This window comes from Panicum virgatum, chromosome 8K, assembly GCF_016808335.1.
Source record: "Panicum virgatum strain AP13 chromosome 8K, P.virgatum_v5, whole genome shotgun sequence".
NCBI classification, from domain to species: domain Eukaryota; kingdom Viridiplantae; phylum Streptophyta; class Magnoliopsida; order Poales; family Poaceae; genus Panicum; species Panicum virgatum.
Window position 1 is genome coordinate 43796438 of NC_053143.1, and position 21225 is coordinate 43817662.

Consider the following 21225-nt stretch of genomic DNA (forward strand, 5'->3'; position numbering starts at 1 on the left):
TTGGTCTGCCTCATTGTCACATCATGCATTGCCACCGATTAACGAATAACTGACCAACAATCACAAACCTACAAGTTTTGCTAACCTAGAAAGAGCGAGATGTTGGGAGAATAGGAGAAGCAGAGAGACGAAAGATGGTAGAGATTTGGAACTGCTAGATTGTGCCGGTGGCCGGTCGCCACCGCGGCGCCATGCGCGGCCGCGGCCGCAAAGCCGGCCCCGCCGGCGTGCGTCGTGCCTGCGCCTAGCCCCGCCACCCGCCGTGCGCAGCCCCTAGGGTTCGTTGTTTGTTTCTGTCAAGCATGTTCTGTGCGAGGAGCTGAACCGAGCATGTGAGGAGCTGGGGTTGCCCGCTTGGCCCATGTTGGGTAGGATAGTGGGCCGTAGAGTGTGAGATGTCATTTTGTATCCCCTTTTTGCTTTTTAATATATGCAAACACGGTACTATATACTATATAGTATATATATCTAATTTTGTGATAAAAATAATAGATATTCAACTGAATACATTTAAATTGAAGTGGACCCACATCCCCACCCCACGCCATGGGGCGACCTCTTGCAAGCGTACGTGAAGGTTACATGTGGCCTTCACGGTGCAGGAAAACGACGGCGACTGCCCTCGAGCTGGACTCTGGAGCTCTACAAGCTGGACTCTGGAGCTCACAGTACGGGAGACAGGGCAGCGTTTTAAACTAAGGAAAAGTCTGTTTTTCAACACTGAATTATCACGATAGTTCGATTTTGGCCCTTGAACTATGAAACCGGACATCCTACACCTCCAACTAACGAAACCGTTTGAAAAACAACCCTGACTTAGCCAAAGGCGGTTTTGCTACAGTAAAATTTCTGAATTTCTGGAATTTCACACCTCTCTCAATTAAATAATAAAGAAAACATAGTTAATATTATCTAAAAATCATGATATTTTTTTGGGAGGTAGATCAAAAGACAAGGAATCTATTTTGGCTAGATGTGCTACAATAGACATAAAGGAATTTGAATTATAAAATTTTAAAAATAGGTAGAATTCAAAATTCCTTGAATTTTTAGATCAGCTAAACCTATGATAAAAATGCATTAAAAATATGATAATTCATAATTTTTTATTTAGTTTAGTTAGGTAATTTTTATTGGCCCAAGTTCTATAGAAAATTCATAAATTAAAATTTGAGGAATCAAATTTGATTCAAATTTGAGCATTGCGAAGGAATTCAAAAACTTTCATAAAAACTTGGGCCAATAAAAAATACCTTATTAAACTAAATAAAAAATTATGAATTATCATATTTTTATTTCTTTTTTATCAAAGGTTTAGCTAACCCAAAAATTCAAGAAATTTTGAATTCTACCCATTTTTAAAATTTTATAATTCAAATTTCATTATGTTTAATGTATCACATCTAGCCAAAATAAATTCCTTGTCTTTTTATCTACCTCCCAAAAAAATATCATGATTCTTAGACAATATTAACTATGCTTTCTTTCTTATTTAATTGAGATAGGTGTGAAATTCCAGAAATTCGAAAATGTTACTGTAGCAAAACCGCCTTCAAAACTGCTTGCTACAGTGCTCGAGGGGGTGATTCGGACGGTTTTGCCAGTTCGAGGGCCTAGGTTACCCGGTTTCGTAGTAGGAGATTGAAAAACGGACTTTTTGACTAGTTCGAGGTTGTAAAATAGACTTATCCCTTAAACTAACTACAGTCTATGGCCTAATAAAATTAGCTCGGAAGGCCGCTTTCCTGCGTGAGCTCAAGGATTGTCGACCAGCCGGAAATGCAAGCTGGTTGATCCTAGGAGACTTCAATTTGATTTACAGGACGAGAGACGAGAATAATAGGAACCTGAACAGAGCACTTATGCCAAGGTTCAGAGATGCCTTAAATGAGAACGAGCTCAAGGAAATTCATCTCCAAAATAGGAAGTTCACCTGGAGCAATGAGCAGAGAAGACCAACCTCAATTCGCCTTGATCGCTTATTCTGTAACGCCGCGTGGGATTTGGCTTTTAGTGATCATATCCTACAAGCATTGTCCACGGCCTTGTCCGACCACTGCCCGCTCCTCCTTACAAGTGGAAATGCTCCAGTGCGGCTGAAAACCTTTAGATTTGAGAACTTCTGGATTAAAATGCCGGGATTCAAGGAAACAGTGCATAATGCTTGGAATGAAGATAACCCACATACGGAGCCCCTGCATCGCCTCAATTTTAAGCTCCAAACAACGGTCTCCAGACTTAAAAGAGTGGAGTAGAAACTTGCTCTCTGAAACAAAGTTGCAGCTGCATATGGCCTTGGATGTAATCCTACAGTTGGACAAAGCGCAAGAAATAGAGCTTTGACACCTGAAGAACACGGGCTCCGCAAAAAAACTAAAGCATAGAGTGCTTGGCCTTTCAATCCTTGAAAGAGCTCGCAAGCGGCAGGCCTCTAGAATAACGAACATCGAACTGGGCTGTTTCACAAGCTGAGAAGATGGAAGTAGCCGAGGAGCACTTCCAGAGTATCATGAGCAGTCCGCCATTGAGACAGGCGGATCTCAACTGGCCAGAGCTGAATTTCCAAAGCCATGATTTAGCGTCACTTGTGGAGCCATTCACGGAAGAGGAGCTGCACAAAATAGTGAAACAGATGCCTTCAGACAAGGCACCGGGGCCGGATGGATTCACAGGAGCCTTCTTTAAAAGCTGCTGGCCGATCATCAAGGGGGACATTTTGTGCGCAGTGCAACATTTCTATGGTCATCGCACGAATATCCTAGCGCTACTGAACTCAGCCAACATAGTCTCGATACCCAAGAAAGAAGGTGCTGAAGCTATTGGAGATTATCGCCCTATAAGCTTGATTCACGGCATCGCGAAGTTCATTTCAAAATTGCTGGCTGCTCGACTACAACCTTACATGAATGCGATAGTGTCAACCAATCAAAGTGCCTTCGTTAAGTCGAGAGCAATACATGATAACTTCATGTACGTGAGAAACATTGCACGAGGCTTCCATCGCTCTAATATACCAGCTTTGTTTTTCAAGCTTGACATCGCTAAGGCTTTTGACACCGTGCGCTGGGATTACCTGCTGGATCTAATGCACCGCCAAGGTTTTCCACAGAAATGGTGTGCTTGGCTATCGTCTATTTGGGCCTCTTCGTCTTCTAGGGTGCTAGTCAATGGAGTGCCGGGGCCGCCGATTCAGCATGGGAGGGGATTGAGACAGGGCGATCCTCTCTCACCAATGCTTTTTGCTTTAGCAATTGATCCTTTGGTAAATATGCTCAAGAAAGCCACAGAGAATGGCCGTCTTTCCAAACTTCACGGACGACATGCATGCCTCTGTGTCTCCCTATATGCTGATGATGCTGCTATCTTTGTTGCACCGACAGAAACTGATGTCAGGACGCTAAAAGACATTCTCTGCTGCTTCGGCTTGGCAACGGGAATGGTCACAAATACTGAGAAGTGCACAGTTGCAACAATTTGTTGTACCAGAGTTGACCTTGAGGAGGTACTGGCACCTTTTCCTGCAAAACGGGTACCATTCCCTTTCAAGTACCTCGGACTGCCGTTGACCATTCACAGGCTACGACGGGTAGACTTCCAACCACTCATCGACAAGGTAGCTGGGAGATTGAGCTCCTGGCAAGGGTGCCTACTAAGTATTGCGGGACGTAACACGCTCTTCAAAACGTTGCTCTCCTCGCAACCAATTTATTTCCTAACTGTGCTAAGGGCTTCTAATGAGCGGTTCGACGAAATTGACTCAAGGCGCAGAAGATTCCTTTAGGCTGGCCTTGAAAGGATTTCAGGAGGCAAATGCAAGGTCAATTGGCGAAGATGCAATAGGCCGACTAAGCTAGGAGGGCTGGGGATTCTGAACCTTTGGAAGTTTGCACGGGTACTATGGATACGCTGACTTTGGCACTATTGGAAGAGCGACACAAAGCCTTGGGTAGGAATGGAAATCCCATGCGATGAGATTGATCGACAGTTGTTCAGTGCGTCCACCACAATCACTATTGGGGATGGAAGTAAGGCCCATTTCTGGTAGTCGGCGTGGCTAGAAGGCCAAGCACCGAAGGACATGGCTCCCAACTTATTTGCCTGCGGTAAAAGAAAGCGCTTATCAGTTAGAGCTGCAATTTAGGACAACTGGGTGCGAAACATCAGGATTTCAATGCTCACTTCTCAGCAGCATTTTGTGGAGTTTGTCGACCTTTGGACACGGCTGCAATCTGTTGAGTTACGCCCGGGGTGCCGTATCAAATCGAGTGGAAGCTAAGTGCAAACACGGAGTACTCCATCAAATCAGCATACATGGCTCAATTTTCGGGTGCTATGGACACAGATCTGGATCAATTGATATGGAAAGCGTGGGTGCCTCCAAAATGTAAAATCTTCACTTGGCTAGCCAACTAGAACCGGCTGTGGAATGTAGATCAGCTTGATCGGAGGGGGTGGCCGAACCAGAAGAAGTGCCCGCTTTGTAGACATACGGATGAGTCAGCTCTACATTTATTTGCGCAATGTCGTTACACCAGAAGACTGTGGGACGAGCTTGGAGCCAGTGTACCTGCGGTGACCGCAAATATGAATTCCTAGGATACCTGTGATGGTGCAACCCACTGGTGGAAGGTGGCAAGTGCTTCGACAGATTTGTCACCTAAGACGACGATCACTTTTGTTGCTCGTTTTCTAGAAAATTTGGAATGAGAGGAATGGAAGAATCTTCCGACACAAAGAGTCCTCTATCCAAACGTTGCTTACAAAAATCAAGGAGGAAGCTCGTACTTGGCACTTGGCAGGAGCTAAATGTCTGACTGTTTTATGGCCTGGAGATTAGGCTAGGTCTAAACTCTTTTCCTCCTTTTTTGGCTTAGGCCTTTTGTTTTAGTTCTCACTCTTCTATATTAATACAAGAACGACAAAACTCTTGACGGTTTCTTTTCAAAAAAAGGTGGACTTCCACGGCCAGACGCTTGTCAAGATAGATGGTACTCTTTTAGTTCTAAATTATAATTCGTTTATGAGGAATGTTGAGTACTCTATCCTGCTTGTGATGAGTGAATTGTCAACCGTGCGGTGTGATCGTGCGCTTGGTCTTTGGATTGCAGGTACATGGGCGTCGAGTGTTGACGGAGAGTTGCCGTGGAGGAGCTCGGGCCGGGCGGCAGTTCTGGCGTCCATTCCTGGATCGAGGGCGCAAGCGGCGACGGAAGGCGGGTTTCTTGGTTTGCGCCACAAAACCAAGGAGGCGGACAGCGGTTGAAGATGCCGAGTCGTGGAGGCACGGGCGTCGGTCTCGGGACTGACGGAGGCGACGGGCGTCGACGGCGTCTAGGGCCTCGCTGCGGGCGAGGAATTAACGGGCGTCGAGCGGCGTCTAGGGCCGTCAGAAAGCCGAGGCGGGAACGGCGTCTAGGGCCACGGCGTGGAGGCGGGAATCTTCCCACGCGTGAGGTTTTGGCGGTTTTCTCAAAACCGGCCACCTACCCGGGTTTCGCGGACCCTCCAAAACCGCGGACCGGTACTTCGTCGACGTGGCGGCATCGCAGCAAAGACTTCGAGTCGAAGAAAGAAGCTCCGCCGTCGATCGAGGGTGTACAGCGGGCGGCTGCAGACCCGACCGGTCTGACCGGTCTCCTGGACCGGTCTGACCGGTCTGGCTGTAGCAGCCGGGTATAAATACCCCCCACCAGCCCGTGGGAGGGTGAGTCTCTTGAGTCTTTTGTTTTCTCTGAGTTTTTCCTTCTCCCAGCCTCTGCTCTAGGTTAGGGCCAAGGACTCCAACGCAAAGAGAGTTTAAATTATAGCTATTCTCTTCAATCTAGTGGGTGGATGATGGGCGGATGGCTCTAGCCTTTGTATAGGTGAATTCCTCCGAATTTTATGAATGAAATCCTGTTGAGATTCACCTTTGTGTGCTGAGTACTCGTCATCTCCCTTCCCCTTTGCGTTTTGGTCTTGATTTCCTCTCTTTTGGATGATTCGTGTTTAGAGGAATCGAACCCTTGATTTCGTGGTTTGATGGACTCGTTGTGACGATTCTAATCTATCTAGCCTAGTGTCAAACCTGCAGGAATCGCGAGTTCTCACGAATTGAGGTTTTTGGGTTCTTGAGAAAACCCCGATTCTCTTTGATCTTTCCTCAATTTCTCATGATCTGTTAATCTTCGGGGAAGGATCTTTTGGGAATATGTTCATGGGGTAGTTGCGAAGCTTTCCTCCAAGTTTCGTTGGATTTGGAGTTCGTTTGCTCGAGATTTGACATTTGGAGCTTTGTTCGCGGGCTGTCTGGGAGAGACCGGTCTGACCGGTCTGTGCAACCGGTCTGACCGGTCTGCAGTTTGAATTTCCCAGCCCGACCGGTCAGACCGGTCTAGTATACCGGTCAGACCGGTCTGGATGTGCTGTGCTGAGATCTGTGAAGTTTCTCTCGCCTTTGTTTCCGCGCTGCAACCTTGGTCTTTTGCTTCGAGATTGCTTGTCCATAGCTATTCTCGCTGACCGAGGTTCGAGGGCTTGCGGTGATTTTAGGATATAGGCCGACGGATCGATTTCGGAAGAAATTTTGACTGGCTCCCATTCACCCCCCTCTGGTCGCCAGTTTCGGTCCCACAGTTTAACTTTTTTAACTTCAAATTTGACCACTCTTCTTATTTAAAAAAATTATGCATGAGGCTCCCTCAAGCCTCAAACGTGGAAATTAGGATTCCGCTGCAATTATTTTATTTAATCACGCCCGCCAGATCTCTAGCCCTGCTACCATTATTTGGTTGCATGCATCAACCAACTCAATCCAAAACCTTAAGCTGATAGAAAAAGATGGACAATTTATTTATATTTCAATAACGCCCACTATTTTATTTTGACAGGAAAAGAACCGTGATATATCATTTCTGCTTGGTAGCCTCACGGGCACGGGGTCCACGGTCGTTGGAGTTCCACCGAAGAAGCATCCAAACCATGGATGTCCCTGCATTGGAAATGGGAAGAAATCAGCAGGTTAAATGAAAAGTCGTCAGTCAGAGGTGCGTGAATCCGATCCTGCTTATTGCGTCATGCGTGCCTGCAGAGTGATGATGAATGGACGCGAATCCTAGTTGTGTACAGTACCTGCGATGAGGGTGAACAGGGAGAGTCTAGCAGCACGGATGGTGTGGTACACCAGGCACTCGACGGTTAGGTAGCCGAGGGCGTAGAGGAAGGACAGGAAGGTGGCCGTGTACAGCGGCTTGCTGCCGAGGTTGAAGGCGCACAGGAAGCACAGCGTGCACGACAGCAGAGTCCACACCGCGACCGTTCGCCCATGTTCGCCGGTCACTGAAGCCCGGCCGGATGGCAAGGTTTAAGCAGATGCATCAAGTCATTACTTGGAGATCGCTACAACGGATCAATAATCTACAGCACGTACTCGGCATGTCGGAGTAGATGGCCGAGCACATCGCTGCGGAGCCGAAGAAGCAGGACCAGGTGTAGGCGGAGCGGAAGGCGCCGACGGCGATGAGCCACCACCCCAGCGCCGGCAGGCCGCTGCCGTGCTCCGTCCATGCTCCGGCCATGGCTTATTTGCCCCGGGCTGCGACTGCGACAACCTAAAAGACGCAATGGAGTGCAAGGGTCTTTGCTCTGCGAGCGATCAGGAGTACATTTTTCTTCTGGAACAGATAATGGGATTACGGGTACTTAGAAACGCCCGGTTCCCCCTCCATTTATAGGGTAGTCAGCTGCGTGTAAAACTTCGAAGTCAGGAATCTCCCAGTCCAGTCCACGTCACGTCATCACTTTCTTTATACTACCTGCCATGTCCTGTCTTATATATATCTACCCAATGCGAGGACGGATAAAAATTAAGGTGTGGTTGAGTCAATTCATTCTCAAATAATAAAACTCGTAACATGTTGTGCGTCAAAAGTGTAGAAGTGAATTGAAATTTAGAGCACTAAGCTACCACGGAAAAAAATACGACCACCATGTTCCTTCGCCACTGCTAGCACCCGCAGCCACGATGTGAGCTCGCTTGTCATGTTCTCCGAGATCTCTGGCATTCAGCCTGAACAATGGTTGCAGACGCGAGGGAAAGGTGTGGCAATGGTACGGCAGAGCACATGCTTGATGTAGACTTGCGCCACACATTTTGTTAGGTCATGTAGCTCTATCAACGTGGATGATGAGATGTATGACTGCCTGCTGTCCCTATATATCAAGTGTGCATCTTACACGTCACCATTCAACCTTTTGCTCTCCTTTTTTTTGAGAGAGAGAGAGAGGCGGAGGCGGAAACGTCCATTTTGATTAATGTGGGCATAACTTTTTGAGATTTTTCAGTTATTCAATTTCTATATATACATTATATTTCAAGATTTTTTTACAATTAAAATAAAAAAAATCCTCACAAGACATTTCATTATGTGGGACCGAAATGGTGAAAGAGTGGGACGATTGGGAGTATCGGACCCCTTTTTGGGAATCCGCTGTGCTTACCGTATCAGTCCCTGGATCAGTAGCTGATACGCACAGACGAACAGAATGTGGTACAGAAAACCTGACATCACATACATTAAACTTAACAGAGTCTTATACAAACCTTTAAAAGGTTCTTTCATAACGGCTCGCAGGCTGTAACTTAAAAACACGGCGGAAGTACAACACAAAACACCCAACTCCACAGGCAAAAGTTTGGGTGCAGACGAAACCCTAACTACGCGTCTTCATCTATGTCGAGGTCGCCTTCTGCTTCTTCTACTGAAAAACATAGCATCGGAGGAGTGAGTACATTACGTACTCAGCAAGTCTCATCTTTAGAGCAAAAGTTTATTTAGATGCAAGGGGTAAGGCAAGGAAGGCTTGGTTTTGGTTTTGTGGAAAAGCTGATTTTTTAATGCATGTGTGAGGTTCTACCAATTTTCTTTGAAAGAGAGAAGGTACGAAAAAGAGTAAGAATGTGTCATTATATGTTTGGCCCTGGGGGAGATACTTCCATCCAGCAAGTTCCCGTGCTTAAAAGCACACTGCCACTTTTTGGCAAAAACCACACAGCATAGCCCGACATCTCGGTATCCGAGCTTGGGGATCTTTCTCAACTGACACCCACACAGAAACCCTTTTTAAGTCTAATCACTGTGACTCCACCATAGCATGCCTGAGACCGCAGGCATGGCTATCTGGATAGATTTAATCTCTGCAGAGTTTGTACACTTTACCCACATGATGTGCTTGAGTTACATCAAGCACAACTCGATCCCGCACACGCATAGGACATATAGCCCACAATCACCACGGAACCACCAGGGGTCCAAATTAGCACACAGCTAATAAAGGATATATCGTTTAGTTCACGACATGGTACGCCACACAGGTCCCATGTCGGGGCCAAACTCTGGTACGCCACACAGGTCCCAGGTCCGCTCCTGGTGTCCGTTGCACCCTGCCTCTAGGTGAGTTGCGGCTTTAAGCCTATGGGTTCGTGACCAAGTCCGTCCTAGGTCGGACATGTGGTTGCACGAAAATATATGCTAGGTGATGACCACAACGATAATCCTTATATGCTAGGGCAGACTCTCCGTAGCATATGCACAAAGTAGGTGCATAGCCATGTCTTTCCCAGCTCAAAACAATTTTAAAACCATTTATATACTCACACCGAAAATGTTATTTTGAAAGCTTAGCGATAGCGAAGCATTTATCCTAAGCATTAGAATTAACTCTTTTACCTAAGGTTACCAAGGGATCAGGGTGCTCAAAGATCAAGGATGGGCTTAATAACAAACATGGGTACTCCTAGTGAGGAGAAAAACATTCTAAAAGACACTTCATGCATGAAAAATAAAGTTCATCTTAATTGTTGGTCATATTTTATGTTTGCGAAAATCTGGGTTCAACATGATCAAGGAGGGGGCGATAGGACTTGCCTTCAAACTCTTCGACTTGATCTTCCACGTAGTCCGGGTCCTCGGGGTCGTCTTCGTTCGAACCTACACGCGAATGTCGAACGTTACTAACTTGTAACACCCAAATTTTGAGCCCTTTTAAAAATTTTTGCAAAATAAAATTTTGAGGTTCAAAGTGATTTCAAAATTTCTTAAACCCTTAGTAGTTTATACTATCTTATGAAATAAAAATATTTCAAAAAGTTTTTGAGTGCTCCTTAAGTTGTTATGGCTTAAATAAAATTGGTTGTGCTTGTGTGTGGCCAAAACTTTTCAAAATTTCAAACCAAATTGAATTCAAACTATATTTGAAAAAGTTTAAACCCTAAACCCTAAACTGGGCCGCCTTTCTCCTTCTCTCCTCACGGCCCAGCCCAACCGCACGCCTCCCCTCCCAGCTTGGGCTGCCTCGCGGCCCAGCATCACCCCCGCGCGCGAGCGCACGCTCGCCCGCCAGCCAGCTCGCGCCGAAGCCGCCTCCACCGCTCGCCAAGCCGCCTTCTCCCTCGCGTTACGGCCCCGCGCCAGGCGCTCCCCTTCTTCTTCCTCCCCTCGCCGGTCGGCCCCTACCCCGCTCCCCAGCCACGTGTCCGGCCAGCCCGAGTTCGACCCCGCCTCCTCCTGCCCAGCTCCCACATCGCTCACCCCGGCCCCTACCTGCCCCGAGCCGCGCGCCCCTCTTCCTCTCTGCCCAGCGCCGGCCCCTACCTCTGCCACCACCATGGGAGCTCGGGAGAAGCTTCCCGAGCTCCACCCGGCCAAACTGACCTACCTTGGCCAATAAATAAGACCCCCGCCCTCGTGCGCTCGTTTTCGCCACAGCTCCGAAGCTCAACCGCCCCCAGCTGAGCCCAAACGCACGCGCCACCATCTTCCCCACCTCCAGCCGCCCCTGCGCCGCAGCGAAATTGGCCGCAGTCAACCCCGCATTGCCCAAGCAGATGCCCAGGTGAGCTTCGCCTTGTCCCCACCTTGCCCCTGGACCGAAACCGTACCCTCTAGGGCACACCCTAGCCCAGAACGCCGGCTCCGGCGTGACGCCGCGCCGCGCCGCCCGCTGTTCGCCGTGGTGAACTCTCTGCAGAACCCCACAGCCCCAAGAAAGCCCCGCGTTGGCTTGCCCTCATCTCACAGAAGCTCCCTCACCAGTTAGAGCACCGTACCGCGCCCCGGCGTGCCCAGAACGGCCTGCGCCGGCGAGCTCCACCGCGCAGAGCCGCCGCAGCTGAAAACTAAGCAATTGATTATTGAACAATGCAATAATAAGAGATACATGCGTCTTTTCTCTACCTCTATAATCTTCCTGCAAAAACCCAGGACGCCTTATATTTGAGGACAGAGGGAGTATATGCGCGCTGGTCGGCCGGGGCGTAAGAACCGTTGCCTAGCTAGCGTTCTGATGCAGGGGGCTACTCTAGCCTCTGACCCCTAAGTCCTCATCAAAAGAAAATATTTTATGGGGTTTTCATCTGCACATTTGGATTTCTAGGGTGCTGATGCATGAGCTTTTGCACGTTACCTATTAACATTCGTCAGGATATCTAAAATGAAGATATACGCATCCACATGGTTTAGCAGGTGACGTTACTTTTGAAATTAATATGTGGTGATGTCAGCATTTAGCTCCACTTGCTTTTTTTGCTAGGGCCGGCGCTTCATGCACTTGCTCTCCCGTTATTTATCGACTAATCAATTACCGGTAGATGGGGGTGTTTTGAGCTAGATATATAATGCTCCGTCAAGTCATACATTATTAACAGCTCCCGGTCTAACACTACTGGAAAACAGGCTATAGGAACCGGTTGGAAAAGACCTTAGCCACCAGTTTTCCAACCGGTTCCTGCAAACCGAGACCAATGATCTCGTCTTAAGACACCGGGTTTTTCAACCGGTGCCTTAGACTTCCATTGGTACCAAAGAGGCTGCCACGCTAACGCAAGGTGGCAGCCCCTTTGGTACCAGTTGGTATTTCCAACCGGTACCAATGACTTTTTATTTTTTTTTCCAAATCCAGTTTTGTTTGTTATATTTATTACTTATTATTTTTTTATAATTGCTAAATGCACTCAAACTCTACAGTATTATATGTTCTTTGGTCGTTCGTGTTCGTTTTCAAATAATATTTGAAACTAACTAAAAGTGAAATGCGAGCATATAATTAAGCTAATTAGATGAACTAATATATTTACAAATTTACAAACATCAAGGCATAACGTTTAACAATATTTACAAATGTACAAGTCATGTTTGCAGTCCAACTACTAGTCCCCTCAGGAGGTCGATGGAAGTCCTCTATGGATGTGACCGTTGTGGTAGAACTCGCCTCTAGGATCTAAGATCTCGTTCAAAATGAATCCGGCGAGCTGCTGGCACACGGCGTTGATCCGATCAGTAGAGTAACATTCATCTCCCATTTGAAACATCTATCATTTAGGAAAAAGGATTAACATCATGTGCGTTAGTACAATTATGAAAATGTACTAGTGAACGGTTTGGACGTACTCTCGTGTCTTCATGTTTTGGCCTAGTCAACGAATCGTACATGTTTTGGCACGTTTCCTTGTAATTTTCGTTGAGCACTTTCTGGTTGACTAGCAAAGGAGACATGAAGCCGATCTGATGGTGCCATCCATATTTTCGCCTTCTTTGGGTTTCCTGTCTAAACGATACAATAGAAATTTCATAATGCTCACATATAATTATGTTCTTGTTAACAAAAAGTATTAATGTAGAGGTAAGTGATACTTACAAAACCCAAATGGTGATGATAGAGATGTCGAGGGATTGTCGACGGTAAATGTGATATAAATTTTCGAAGTACACCCAGAAGTCGTCCTCCCCGCGGAAGAAATTATGGTCACGATACTTGACTCCAAACATTTTCCCTTCGTCATTCGACATTCGCAGGTACCATCTATGCAAATTGAACATCTGCATGCCTAGACTTTTCTCCTCTTCCTCAGTAACAAAAGGTTTTCCATGCTGGAATGGAGTAAGAACGGGAACGACAGGGATTTCCGCCTCCACTTGCCCCGTTGCCTCCTCTAGCGTTAATCTAGTTTCAGAAAGAAATATCGCAGCATGTTGGTCCGCCTGGAGTTGTACGTCCGTCGGGTGTAGGAGTGGCAACCCTGGCACCCGGAGGGGCTCGAGTCCTTTTTATTGTGTGCCAAGATAAGGAATGGTCTTGCCACATTTTTTTCTTCAGATTTCTCACCTTGTGTGCTTTTGTCAGAGTACGATCATAGTCCGAGGATAAGCTTTTCGGTTTTGGTGGGTTGTCTAGGTTTGCGAGAAGCTTTTTCTCTAGTTCTAGAGGTACCTTTTCCCTCGGCAGGGGGACTTTAGGCTTCAATTGTTCTTTTATATATCGAGCAGTCTCCTCTTCCAACTCCTCAGCGGTTTTCTCGTAGGTTAATATTCATTCGACCGTTTTCTGCTTCTTCTTTGAGGGTCCAGCCGCTGGGAGGGATGCTGTCCTTTTCTTTCCTTTTTCTGGGTCAGAAGGAGTTGGAGTACTCGTGGCCCTTTGCGTCGGCGGAGACGGTGGGGAAGGAGGTGGTTGTGGGGACGGCGGTGAGGGAGACCGCGGAGACGGGCGATCGGTCTGCACGGGAGCCGTTGTGCTTGCAGTAAGTTTGATGTCAGCCTTGCGCCATAGAACGACCCCGTGCAGTGCGTCTCCCAATGTCTTCTCTCCATCCCCTCCAACGAAGTCGAGCTCAAGATTCTCATTGTTTTCATGTATCTGCTCGACTGTGATGGAGGTGTAGCCAGGGGGTATCGGCCTTCCATGAATTGTAGTAGAAGGATTCAGGGGCAGGGCTGACCCGTATGCGACATGAATGCATATATTTCTTGCTCTCACATGAAGCTCGCATGGTGTCGGCATGGTGACATCGTCCACTAGATACTTCTGGTCATCTACCGCCGTTGGCTCAATCTGGGGTTGCTGTTCCGCTTGTACGTCGGGCACCGCTGTGGATGCACAGCTGCTGCGTCACTGAGAGACCGGGCTTATCACAACATCCAGATGTGACCCAGCAGTGCCCTTTTGGTTCAGAGCTCGCTGCACTGCCTTATTGACCCTGGCGTCCATCTGAGATTTCAAGGACACAACCTTCCTGGTCATCTCTTCTTGCATGGCACGAAGTTTCTCTTCCTGTTCGGCTTTGCTCTTTCGGTGAGTCTTGTAAAAGGAATCTCCGGCCCAAGAAACTTTCCATGGGACCACACCGATGCCGCGAGCTCATCCAGGGTGTTCCGGATTCTTTAATGCCCTTGTCAGCTCATCATTCTCCTTTTGAGGCGGGAATGTTCCTTGTTGGGTCTCATTTATTGCAGCGACTAGATCGCAGGACACTTCTTGCATATGATCGGGCACGACCAAACTTCCATCCAACTGGTTTAGTGTCACGCCATTAGCAAATAACCACCACTTGGATCTATCCGATCAATCCCAAGTCGTCGGCCTGATGCCTCTATCCATAAGGTCCTGCTCCATCTTCAGCCATTTTATACTGACTTCTTGTACCCGGCAGCCCCAAGATGGTGGCTGTACTTTTTATTTGCTGCATTCACCTTGGCCTATTCGGATTTTTCTTGGGCTTCCTCTGATAGTTTGTATTATTTGAACTCCTCCCAGTATGGTTTAACCTGAAGAAGACTGTCCCAGTTCGGCTCCTTATCCTTCTTGATGTAATTGATGTACAACTTCTTCTTGAAAGTTGCAAAGGCAAGGGCCATCTTTTTCAAGGCACATTTCTTCACAAGTTTTTGGTCAACTCCTTCAGGAAGAGTGAACATATCCTTGAGTTCTGCCCATAGCATTTACTTCTGATGTGCAGGCATGGCGTGTTGTTGTTCTTCAAGTTTGCTCGTTTTCCATAGTCTTGTGGTGATCGGAATTCTTGCCCGAACAATAACCCCACATTGGTTGACAAATTTTGTGCTAGCAGCCTCTAGAGCACTTGAACAGCCCTCTGCGTCCACTTCTGTGACGACTTGTCTTCCCTCCATTTTCTTGGTTGGCCGGCGTCTCCCTTTTGACTGGCTCAACGAAGTCGATGCGGAGGTCGACTAAATTACAGAAAAGATATGTTAATCGCAAAACTAATCTAGTGAAGTCACCATGCATATAGTTTTAAGATTCGTACTGGAACATGCTGCTGTTGATTGGGCGGCGGCACAAAGTCATCATCTTCTTCATCGGCATCTCCAGACATATTCAGGAATGAATCAGCTGTCCGAGCATCTTCTTCAGCGATTGGCTGGGTGGTGTTGGCCCTCGTATCTTCATTTATTGCGTCCAACATGTATTGCTTGGCGACCTCGTCATCACCAAAGGGGTCCATCCTTAACTGAAACCGTAAAAATGTGTTAGAGTATGTGTCCATCCTTAAATGAAGCAGGAGAATTCAATTCTTTGAACGAATATGCGTGTTTGAAAGAGAGAGAGAGAGTGTGTGTGAGAGAGAGTGTACGTATGTTAGAGGGGGAGAGAGAGTGTGTGTGTGTTAGTGGGACAGAGAAAGAGAGAGAGAGTTAGTGAGTGTGTGTGTGAGTCTGTGTGTGTGTTTGTGTGTTAGTGGGATAGAGAGAGAGTTAGTGTGTGTGTGTGAGTCAGTGTGAGTGTGAGTGACTGTGTGTGTGAGAGAGAGAGTGTGTGTGTGTGTGTGCGCGCGCGTGCGTGTGTGTGAGCGAGAGACCGAGCATCGGTGAGGAGACAAAGAGAGAGCGTCTGTGGGGAGACAGCGAGAGAGCATCGGGGACAAGGAGACAACGAGAGTTAGCGAGAGACCGATCGCCGTTAAGAAGTCACTAAGAAGGAGAGAGCATCGTGTTTGATTTCATAATTAAGAATGAAGAATTCATAATACATAAATACATGCATGAGTTACAGAAATACACGAGTTACATGATAAATACATGAGTTACAGAAATACATGATAAATACATAAATACAAACATTATTCAATCTCTATTTAAATACATGATTAAATAAAGTCTCTCTAATAACTAAATTCTATAACTAAATTATACACTATATATAATTAAAACATTGTACACTATACATAAGACTAATAATAGAAAGTCCATTAATGGGTTTAGAAAAAAATTATCGCACCTCGAAAGATCACACTCGAACGGCACGTCGTCTACACGATCACACAAGAGGAAAAATAATACAAATAAGAAACAGTACAAAAACAGTAAAAACAGTACTGGAAAAGTTGAAAAAGATGTAGAGCACGATGCAAGGATCGCGTGAGCGCAAGAATCGATAAAATCGGAGTCAAAATGTGAAAGATATGGCTAAAACAAGATTCTAGAGGCTTATTTGCAAGAAAAAATCTAGAAAGGGCCTCTCTGGAATTTCTTTTGAACTAGGAAGGACTATAGGTTAATTTTGAAGAAACTCAGGGTCCCTTTAGCAAAAACGCCAGGGCGGCTCTGGTTCGGCTCGAATCTAACAGATCTGATCCGTTGGATCTCAATCTAATGACTGAAAAAGGGTGGGGCGGCTTGAGACGCGGCTGCTGGCTCAGCTGCGGCTCGGTTCTGCTCGGGCGATGGCTCAGGTGGACGGCGGCTTGGCTAGCATCTCTGGCGATGGTGCGGCTTGGCGCTAGGCGGAGCCGACGGCTCGGGCGGGCAGCGCTTTGCGTCAGCGGCGAGTAGAGGCGGCGGCGGACCGCCGGAGTACACCGAAAACGGTGCTCCAGGGCTCGGTTTGTGGCGGGGTTAGGCCGGGGTGGGAGAGGGGGCGACGGGGAACGCGGCTAGGGGGTCTAGGAGGTGCGGCGGTGGCTGCTCGGCGGCGAGGGGGTGGAGCCGCGGCTTCGGCGAGGAATCGCCGGCGAGATAGAGCGACAGAGAGAGAGAGAGAGGGGAAAGGGGGTATGGGGCTTCCTCACCACCTCACCTAGCTCCGGTGACGAACGGGCGGTGAAGAGGCACGGCGGGGCGGTGGATCGACGGCGGCGGCGCACGGGAGCGGTGCTCGGTGGTGGCGGCACAGGGCTACAGAGCAAGGAGGGGCGACGACGGCGGCGGCGCACGGGAGCGGTGCTCGGTAGCGCAGAGCTGCAGAGCGAGGAGCGTCGACGTGAGGCAGCGGCGCGGCGGCGGCGGAGGGTGGCAGCGAGTGGAGGAAGATGGAGAGGGCCGGTGCTTATATGGTTTTAGCATTTGGCACCGGATGATAAAGTCACCCGGTACCTAAGGCAGCCTTAGGTACCGGGTGACCTCCCACCCGATGCCTTAGGTGCCCAACGGGCGGGAACTGAAATTCCCCTTTGGCACCGGGTGGGGAACGAAAACCGGTGCCTAAGGCTTCCACGACATTTGCTTTTCTCGCTTGTTGGCGACGATCTAACTGAAATTACTCGATAGCGCAATGGTAATTCTAGGTATTTTGTTCGCCGCGACCACGGTTCGAAACTTCTCAACCCCTTTCTTGGGACTAGGCAGCCTTAGGTACCAGTTCATATTTCGAACCGGTACCTAAGGCTTTTCTGTTTCTTTTCTTTTCCTTTTTCTGTTTCTCTAATAAATCTGTTAATTGCCTAATAAATCTGTTAATTGACCAATAAATCAAATATTGCTTCATGATATTCGAAAAAATTATTGTACCTAATAAATCATACAATGCCTAGTAAATAGGTTAATTGCCTAATAAATACATTAATAGCCTAATAAATCATTTAATCGTCTAATAAATTAGTTAATTAAATAATAAATCTTTTTAATGCATAATAATTTTAATTAGTACATAATAAATCATTTAGGTGCATAACTAATTATTATAATTGCATAATAAATCATTTAAATGCACAATAATTCTAATTACTACATGATAAATCATTTAGGTGCATAATTAAGCATTTTAATTGCATGATAAATCATAATAAATCAAATAATTGCATAATAAATTATTTAATTGCCCAATAAATCAATTCATTGCATAAGAAATCTGATAATGTTCACAGAAAATATTACAAGACATAATCATTCAACTAAGGGAGTATTAACGATGGTTCGCTTTACAATCGTCCCTTCATTATGATCATGATGTGCGTACGGAGCCTCCTCTTCGGCTAAAAGAATACTTGTGTCAACTTCCACTGCGAACAGAGTCATATCTTCAACCTTATTGTATTCTTCTTCATCTGTGACTTCGTCGACTCCCACAATTTTTCTTTTGCCTGCCAGAACAATATGGCGCTTTGGCTCATCTCCGGCACCTACAAAACTTGATTTATTTCTGGACTTGTCCTTTCTCGATTTGCTAGACATGTCCTGCACATAGAAAACTTGAGTGACATCTTTAGCTAGGACGAATGGTTCGTCTCGATAGCCAAGCTCTTTGAGGTCTACCATTGTCATTCTGTACTCGTCAATATCGACACCTTTTCCTGTGAGTTTAACCCATTGACAATGAAATAAAGGTATCTTCAACGGCCCATAGTCGAGTTCCCAGATCTCTTCAATGTAACCAAAATATGAGTTCGTTTGGCCACTAGAGTCAGTGGCATCTATACGGACACCACTATTTTGATTGGTGCTCTTGTTATCTTGGGCTCTTGTATAAAATATGTAACCATTAATTTCATATCCTTAGTACATCAGGATTGAATTTGCCGGACAGCTGGCCAGCCAAGCTAGCTGCTCATGAATTTGATCGTTAGCCATGACTTCCTTCTGTAACCAGGTGGCGAATGTATCATTATGATGTTTTGTAATCCATGTCTCAGATTTCAAAGAGTATATGCTTCGCACAATTTGCATGTGCTCCTCCATGTATGGAGCCACCAAGACTGATTGTTGCAAAACTGTGAGATGTACTTTGCTCAACGTGGCATGATCTGTGGCATTTACAGATTTTCTTCCAAGTGTGCCCTTTCCAATCAGTCGCCCCTCATGACGTGATACTAGAATCCCAATTGGGCAGAGTTCTTCCACATAGTCAACACAAAACTCAATGACTTCCTCTGTGACGTAACCCTTCGCAATGCTTCCTTCTGGACGAGCCCGATTACGAATGTATTTCTTTAGGACCGCAAAGTATTGTTCAAAATGGAACATATTATGAAGGAAAACAGGACTGAGAATACCAATCTCTTTGACCAGGTGAACTAGAAGATGCATCATAATATTGAAGAATGATGGAGGAAATATCATTTCAAGACTGACTAAACTTTGGACAACATCCTCTTGTAGCCTGCTTAAACTCGATGGATCGATTGCCTTCTGAGGAATTGAGTTGAGAAAGGCGCATAGCTTTATAATTGTTGCTCGAACATTAGCTGGTGGAATACCTCTAAGTGCAACTGGAATCAATTGCGTCATCAACACGTGACAGTCATGGGACTTTACGTGTGCGGATTTCTTCTCTTTCAAATTCAGTAGCCTCTTTATATTCGAAGAGTAGCCTGATGGGACCATGATACTGTTCAAACAGTCGAGCATACATTGTTTCTCTTCCTTACTAAGAGTGTAGCACGCAGGACCTAGATAATGACGTCCTTTATCCCTTTTTTTTCTGGATGTAGGGCGGCCCGTTGTTTCATACGTTAAAGATCTTGCCGCGCTTCCAATGTATCCTTTGGCTTACTGTAGACACCAAGGAAGCCTAGAAGGTTCACACAAAGATTTTTTGTTAGGTGCATCACATCAATTGTGTGGCGGACGTCTAAGACTTCCCAATAAGGTAACTCCCAAAAAATACTCTTCTTCTTCCACATAGATGCACGTCCGTCATCACTCTGCACTGATCTACTGCCGGGTCCTTTTCCGAATACTACTTTTATATCTTTGACCATTTCAAACACTATTTTCCCACAACGGTGTCTAGACTTGGTATGATGATCTGCCTTTCCATTGTAGTGAGCATGCCTCCTCCTTAATGGGTGCTTGATCGGAAGAAATCGACGATGAGTCATATACACGATCTTCCTATAATGCTTGAGGTACGTGCTGTCGATTTCTTCTAAACAATGGGTGCATGCCCTATAACCATATTAGATTGTCCGGAGAGGTTACTTAGTGCTGGCCAATCGTTGGTGGTTACGAAAAGTAATGCGCGAAGGTTAAAATGATCCTCTGCGTGCGCATCCCACATATGAACACCCTCCTCTTTCCACAACAATAGAAGATCCTCAATCAGTGGTTTCAGATACACATCTATATCGTTACCGGGTTGCTTCGGGCCGGGGATAAGCACTGGCATCATAATGAATTTCCGCTTCATACACAACCAGGGAGGAAGGTTGTATATACAGAGTGTCACAGGCCAGGTACTATGGCCACTGCTCTGCTCACCGAAAGGATTCATGCCATCCGTACTTAAGCCAAACCTTATATTCCTCGCATCATTTGCAAATGTTGGGAATGTTCTATCCACTTTTCTCCACTGCGACCTATCAGCGGGGTGTCTCAACATATTGTCTTGCTTACATTCTTCTTTGTGCCATCACATCAATTTAGCATTCATTTTGTTCATGAACAAACGTTTCAGACGTAGTATTAGAGGGAAATACCACATCACCTTGGCAGGCACCCTCTTCTTGACACGCATCCCCTCAACGTAGCCTGGATCATCTCGAGGGATCTTATACCGGCATGCGTTGCATACAGGGCATGAATCCAAATTTTCATACTCACCTCGATATAGGATGCAGTCATTAGGACAAGCATGTATCTTCTGTGCCTCTAATCCTAAAGGACGAACAATTTTTTTTGTCTCGTATGTTGTCGCCGGCAAGGTGTTACCCTCAGGGAGTAAGTTTTTTATAAGTTTCAGCAACTCCTCGAATCCCTTGTCAGACAAACCATTTGATGCCTTCCATTGCAACAATTCCAATGTCGTACCCAACTTCTTTTGGTCTTGTTTGCAATCAGGGTACAACAATATTCTGTAGTCCTCGAACATACGCTTCAGATCTCTCGATTCCTTTTCTGTTTTGCAACCTTCCTCAGCTTCGCGCAGCATCTGACCAAGATCATCTTCTACAACATATCCTTCAGTATCTTCTTCAGGCTCACCCATTGCAGTGTCATTGAAAAATGCATTATAATTGGCTGCAAAGTCAGGAATCCTGTCCTCTTCTTCTACATTATTATCCAGCATAATTCCTCTTTCGCCATGCTTGGTCCAAACATAGTAGTTCGGCATGAAACAACTATTGAACAAGTGACTGTGGATGGTTATTGATGATGAGTAATCCTTCTCATTCTTACAGAATTTGCATGGACAACGAACGAAACCGCCATCCTTGTGTTTCTCGGCCGCTTCTATGAA

At 46.4% G+C, this 21225-nt stretch overlaps 1 protein-coding gene across 1 annotated transcript; it reads right to left on the minus strand.

The window, feature by feature from the left end:
• Positions 1-6706: 6706 nt before the first annotated feature.
• On the minus strand, positions 6707-8226 carry LOC120644810 (ergosterol biosynthetic protein 28-like). The gene is made up of 3 exons (XM_039921525.1): positions 7409-8226; positions 7111-7317; positions 6707-6970 (listed from the first exon to the last, which is right to left on the minus strand). The coding sequence occupies exons 1-3, from the start codon at positions 7554-7556 to the stop codon at positions 6888-6890; spliced, it is 438 nt and encodes a 145-aa protein (XP_039777459.1). The 5' UTR covers positions 7557-8226; the 3' UTR covers positions 6707-6887.
• Positions 8227-21225: the final 12999 nt, after the last annotated feature.

What these genes read in the sequence shown, in the direction of transcription:
- LOC120644810 (XM_039921525.1), bottom strand. Translation starts at nt 7,556, where the DNA reads ATGGCCGGAGCATGGACGGAGCACGGCAGCGGCCTGCCGGCGCTGGGG. An exon ending in CATCTACTCCGACATGCCGA is followed by an intron (nt 7,318 to 7,408) that starts GTACGTGCTGTA and finishes GCCGGGCTTCAG; the next exon opens with TGACCGGCGAACATGGGCGA. An exon ending in CCTGTTCACCCTCATCGCAG is followed by an intron (nt 6,971 to 7,110) that starts GTACTGTACACA and finishes TTTCCAATGCAG; the next exon opens with GGACATCCATGGTTTGGATG.